Source organism: Lycium barbarum, chromosome 8 (assembly GCF_019175385.1).
Source record: "Lycium barbarum isolate Lr01 chromosome 8, ASM1917538v2, whole genome shotgun sequence".
Classification (NCBI taxonomy): domain Eukaryota; kingdom Viridiplantae; phylum Streptophyta; class Magnoliopsida; order Solanales; family Solanaceae; genus Lycium; species Lycium barbarum.
Genome location: NC_083344.1, coordinates 127,534,192 through 127,540,611, shown reverse-complemented (window position 1 = coordinate 127,540,611; position 6,420 = coordinate 127,534,192). Strand labels below are relative to the sequence as shown.

Below are 6,420 nucleotides of genomic sequence, written 5' to 3'. Positions count from 1 at the left end.
TATTCCAATTTACATTCACACTTTTACCATGAATGAGATATCTTTTAATTCTACAAATTTTGTGCTAATTCCATTATACATAATGGTACTTTTGGTTTTATACATAATAACATACGTGTTAAAAGTCATTATTTATTTCTCAAGCCTACGTATGTTGTCAAATGGTGCCAAATAAATTGATATGGAAAAAACATTACACAATGCATAAATTATTTGTTCGAGCAACACTTCCTCTGATTCAAAATAAGTGTCGTTTCAACCAAACTAATTTGATAAAAAAATAAGTGTTGATTTAGTAGGTTACCGGGAAGGCGTCATTTTTTCTTCAAATCTATCTGCTCCAATAATGATTTAAAAGTTTGAGGAGAGACAAAGACTAATTTACTAAAATAACTTTTGTAATTATCGCATTAAATTATTTTCTTAATGAGTATATCAAAACTTTTAACAGACACTTACTTTGAAGGGAAGGGTAGTATCATATAAGAGAGCAGATGGCATGTCAAGAATTTTGATATTATCTATTTTCAAATTAAAAGAGAATTCATCAAGCAATATTGATTAATTGGAAAAGGGCCCTCGAAGCATTCGATCCACCAATAAATTTGCTACATTTTGTTTAAGAAATGTCATGACATGGAAGTTAGCTACAAGATGGCCAAATGCACAATTTCAAAGAGACACTAAAAGAGACAAGTAATCTTAGAACACAAACTTCTAAGTAGTTTTCATGACTTGTTCAAGATTATATTATTTGTTTTGTTCTATGTGGAATTAGCTTTTCCAATGAGGAAGTCCTATAAAGTATATATTTTCTTTGTTCTATGTCTCAAATCTTTTCCCTTGTTAAATGCGCAAAATATAAAATAGATCAATCTTGACAAGAAACTTACAATTATACTACTCAACTAATTTTTTTCGTTTTACTTTTCTTTTTAATTTAAAGCAAAGCAACAAGGCAAACACGAATATTCGATGAGCGTTCTTTCAAAAATTGGCTCATTATTATTATGAGATATTCGACGAAAAATCTATCGAAAATATCCGGCGAGTCAATTTCAAACGAAGTAGTGCAAGAAGCAAAAAACTTTCAAGATACTTTTAAATCTTAAACTCTTCCATTTTACTAGTTTATGTATTTTCTTGTATGAAATCACAGAAAAAATAAAATGAAAAATCTACTGCTAAAAAGTACAAAGGTAGCATCTTTATTGATGACAATGTCAATAAAATATAAAGTAACTCAATAAACAAAGAGATGTTGTTTACCTTGTGCCACAAAATGCTTTGGTCTATGCCAAAGAGAAAACGACTTCTGCAAAAATAAAAAAAACAAGTACTCACATTCCTCCTCTATTTTTTTTGTTTTCTCTCGTTTTTCAGATAAACTTGTAAACAAAGAATCTAAAGTTTAGAAAAAGAGATCTTTGGGGACTAAATTTTTGAAGAATTACTACAAGAGGAACTGAAAAATCATAAAGAAAGATGAGAAACTCAGATATTCTGATTCACTCCTTATGTATTTTAATTTTTCCTATTCTTTCAAAAAACTTTAATCCCTCTTTATTTTCTTTGATTCCGTTCTTCGAAACTCCTACTCCCATATATTGACGGGTCACTAGTTAATACTTATGATAGTTATATTATTTTATAAATGAACTAATAGTATAAATATTATTTACATCATCAGTGCATAAAATTCAAACTCTTGTCGTATTTTAAAAGATTCTCAATAGACATATGTTTTTCCATCGAGCGAGCCTTCTTTCTTACTCATCAATATTCGTTCTTTCTCGTCCCCAAATTAGAAGTATTAAAAAAAAATATATATATATTCCTCAAATTTCCCTAGGAATTTCCTTTTTGTCTTATAAAAAAATCTACTATACAACTGTTTCCAACTAGTAAAATTTACAAAGTCAGACACCAAAAGGAACAAGTCTATCATTGTACTTAACACCAACAAATGGCATAGCCTCTTTAATTTGTAGCCGGCCACTTTATTCTTCCTCTTATATTTACTTCACTCCTCACTATTCCACCAATTCCTTTTTCCTTCTCCAAAATCCATGAAGGTGCAAGGACATTCATGTGTACATACTTCACATGTGTCTGTCGAATGTGATTATTTCTAATCTTGTCTAATTTTATACAAGCATAGGTCATGGATAGGCTATTAAGCTTAGAGCCATCGAATTTGGTGACGGTACGACTTGAACCAGGCCAGAAGTGTTCAGGTGAGTTAACTCTCCGGAACGTCATGTACACCATGCCTGTGGCATTCCGGCTACAACCAGTAAACAAGACACGTTACACGATCCGCCCGCAATCGGGCATCATCTCTCCACTAACAACAATCACCTTGGAGATAATTTACCATCTCCCTCCAAACACAACTCTCCCAAACACTTTCCCTCACTCTGATGATTCATTCCTCTTGCATAGTGTTGTTGCCCCAGGGGCAGCTATTAACAATAAGGCCACTTCTCCAACTTTACTAGACATGGTCCCAAGTGATTGGTTCACTAAAAAGAAAAAACAAGTTTTCATAGATAGTGCAATTAAAATCATGTTTGTTGGTTCCCCTGTTTTGTGCTATCTAGTGAAAAAAGGCTATATGGATGAAATTAGAGAAGTGTTAGAAAAAAGTGATCCTAATTGCAAACCAGCTGATTCAGTTGACTTTGAAGGTCAAACATTACTTCACTTGGCTATTTCACAAAGCAGGCCTGATTTAGTCCAATTGCTACTTGAATTTGGGCCTAACATAGAGGCCCATAGTAAATCATGTTCAAGCCCACTTGAAGCAGCAGCAGCATTAGGAGAATCACTAATTGTTGAACTTTTATTAGCCAAAAAGGCTAAAACTGAGAGAACAGAGTACTCTACTTCTGGCCCAATACATCTTGCTGCAGGAAATGGCCATTTGGAAGTACTAAAATTGCTCTTGCTCAACGGGGCTGATGTGAATGCACTAACTAAAGGTATTTTTCTTGGGAAAGTTACATATTTGGCAGGGCGGTAAAAAATAATTAAACTCACTAACCAAATATACATAAAAATACACTATTTTGTACAAAATATGTGTACTTTTTATATACAATAATATACATTTGTCGGTAATTATTTTGGTGGATGGCTATGCATTGTAGTTATCCCTTTTTTTTTTTTTTGAAGACTACATAGTTTGAGATAACGATTGAAAACTTAGCTTGATTATTCACTTCCACAAGGATTAAAGCTTAGTTCGGCACTCTGATTACTAATATACGGAGTATTATATTATAGGCTTTATCATAATACAAATGTATAGTACTCCAATATAACGTTGTGCGTAGCCTCTCTTTGGCCAACAACAACAACATACCCAGTGAAATTCCACAATGTGGGGTCTAGGGAGGGTAAAGTGTACACAGACGTTACCCCTACCTTGGAAGGTAGGGAAGCTGTTTCCGAAAGACTCTTGACTCAAGAGAAAGCATGACAAAAAAGTTAGATAAGAAGAAGCAATTCAAAATAGTATGAGAATGAAATAACGAAAGCAAAAAAATCATGGTACAACAAACTGCAAAGTAGCTTCTCTTTGGCCAAGAAATATATTTAGCTTTTATCTCTTTTATTTATTTATTTATTTATTTAATCTATCATTTTTTCCATGTATCTTAACATTAATAAATCCACCTTTATAACTCACACATCTTTATTTTCATAACCTATACTTCAATATTCTCCTTAACTCTCATGCTTCTAATATTCATAACCCCTAAATATTTAATGCGCATATGACTTTTATTGTATTTCTCCTTGTTTAATATACAAAAGACGGCAACACTGCTTTGCACATTGCTGTGGAGGAAAGGAGAAGAGATTGTGCTCGGGTTTTGTTGGCGAGTGGCGCGAGAATCGATGAGCGAAATGCGGTGAATTGGGAGACGGCTTTGCATATTGCAGCTGGATTGGGAGATGAACATATGGTTCGTGTTTTGATTCAAAAGGGAGCTGAGAAAAATGTACGTAATAAGTATGGGAAAACGGCTTATGATGTTGCTGCTGAGCAGGGACACAACAAACTGTTCGACGCCCTCCGTTTAGGTAACTGATGTCAAAATTACTGAATTCCGATGAACTCATAATTTCTTAGTGGTATCCGTTTCTGTATATAGATATATTAATATAAAATAATTTTATATAGGAGTATGTATATACACACATATATATGCTATAACTATGTATTTTAACCTGTTTTACCATGCTACTTGCCTCATTTTTTCAAGTTACTAATCTCATTCATTATATATTGACAATTGTCTTTAACTTCTATATATGCATTGAAGTGATAAAAGAATTTTCACAATCAAGTTACTTGAAAATAACTACTACAATTAAACGTCCGTAAAAAATGAAATATTTGATTAACTTGAAAAACAAGATATGTTACCTGCTATAACATGTTAAAATGCAATGGGAGTGTCTGCTATAACATGTTAAAATGCAATGGGAGTGTCTGATCGGTGTATATAAGTTAAATCCATGACAAGTTATCTTTTAGGTAAGTTAAATCCATGACAAGTAATCTGAAAATGAAAATTTATTTTATACGGAATTCACATATAAGTTAAACTTAACTTCACTTATATGCTCTATCGGTGAATAATTTTCTTACACCATCAGGTCAAAGTAATCTACAACATATCATTGATCGTAGTAAACCTTATTCGATAATCCAAAAATAAAGTAACTACAACAGCCGGTTAAAACACATCAATAAAACGAAAAAAAGGCTTTACTCACAGACTCTAAATCCTCGATTTATTTCTGTAGGCGACAACCTATGTGTGGCGGCTCGAAAGGGAGAGGTAAGAACCATCCAGCGGCTACTAGAAAACGGAGCCAGCATCAACGGACGTGACCAACACGGATGGACAGCATTACACAGGGCAAGTTTCAAGGGACGAATAGAAGTTGTAAAGGCATTAATAGAAAATGGAATTGATGTAAATGCACGAGATGAAGATGGATACAGTGCCTTGCACTGTGCAGTTGAAGCTGGCCATGTTGATGTAGTTGAATTGCTAGTTAAAAAAGGTGCAGATATTGAGTCAAGAACTAGTAAAGGGATTAGTCCATTGCAAATTGCAGAGTCGTTAAAGTATTCGGGGTTGACTAGGATACTCATGCAAGGAAGTGGAGCAAAAGAACAATTTGGGGCGAAATTGGAGACAAATTTCGCGAAATCATATGGTAAATTGGCTAAAGATGAAGAAATTGGAACAGTCAAGAAGAGATCTCATGTTAATAAATCATCCAGAGGTCGGAGAAGTAGCTTTGATAGGACTGTTCCATTGGTTGTGGGGTGATTAATTTTCTTGTTGATACAGGCGATCAGTGTAGTTTTTATAAAGCAACAATTTGGTGGACTAAGCTCTTATTATGCACAAGGTGATCAACGTAATATTTGGCTAGTGAAGTTTTCCTAAAGAGTCTAGGATTCGTCGAGTTATCAATAGTAAATTGTTAATAAATCAAGAGTTCAGAGGAGTAGCTTTGATAGAACTGTTTCATTTGCTTGTTGATTGTGTGATCAGCGTACGTATATCTTATAAAAGAGCAGCTCGCTGCACTAAATTCTTATTATGCTACGATGTGGCTAGTGAAAATTTCATGAAGAGTCTAGAATTGGTCGACTCATAGGTAGTAAATTGTATAAGTTAGGTTTTAATAATTGTAATTTGTTGTGTTCCACCAAATATTATCTTCCACTTTTCTTGTATTTTTGTTGAACCTTTCAAGTGAAGTTTTTAAGTTTCGAGCCCACATTTTAGCTACCGTCACGCTAAATTTATTTGTGGATTTGTTATTATCATGCATTGGCTATGAATTTGAGTATACGTAGTTACAATAAAGCTTACTCACGGTGCATACACAAAAATTGATTGTTTATACTCAAGTTAAATAAAGCTTACTCGCAGTGCATACAAAAAAATTGAGTGTATTTTACTAGAGGTTTCACAATTTAGACCTTGTAAATTTGTTTGCGTGCGATGCTCGAGTCAAGGTGATGAAATGTGATACAATCTTGGATCCGCCAGCCGTTTACTGCGGCGGGAGAATAGATCAAATATCTCGACCTTTCTTGTTTCTTTCTAAAATTAGAATTTCTTGTATTTTGTTTCATTTCCTTTGCTGGTTAGTATTTCTTTTCAAGAAGGTTGATCTTCTTAGTGGTAAGGTTCTACTTTCTATATTATTTATCCTTGTAAAACAAGAGATATCGTGGGGGGGACTAGAGGTAGGTCTCGACTTGTTCGCTATATGTGATCTTTCCAATAATTTATGTAAGAGCTATAGACGTTTTATTCCTATTCGTTGTTATTATATTTCATTACTACTACTACCAACTTTCATTATTTTTATTATTTA

The 6,420-nt window shown here is 33.5% G+C and overlaps 1 protein-coding gene across 1 annotated transcript; it reads left to right on the top strand.

The window, feature by feature from the left end:
* Positions 1-1,999: 1,999 nt before the first annotated feature.
* Positions 2,000-5,800, top strand: LOC132605465 (protein VAPYRIN-like). Its single transcript, XM_060318608.1, has 3 exons — positions 2,000-2,984; positions 3,823-4,092; positions 4,822-5,800. Exons 1-3 carry the CDS (start codon positions 2,165-2,167, stop codon positions 5,355-5,357), a joined length of 1,626 nt encoding a protein of 541 aa, XP_060174591.1. The 5' UTR covers positions 2,000-2,164; the 3' UTR covers positions 5,358-5,800.
* Positions 5,801-6,420: the final 620 nt, after the last annotated feature.

Coding starts and splice junctions, on each gene's coding strand:
- LOC132605465 (XM_060318608.1), top strand. CDS start 2,165: ATGGATAGGCTATTAAGCTTAGAGCCATCGAATTTGGTGACGGTACGA. Junction 2,985..3,822: donor TGTGAATGCACTAACTAAAG/GTATTTTTCTTG, acceptor AATATACAAAAG/ACGGCAACACTGCTTTGCAC. Junction 4,093..4,821: donor GTTCGACGCCCTCCGTTTAG/GTAACTGATGTC, acceptor TTATTTCTGTAG/GCGACAACCTATGTGTGGCG.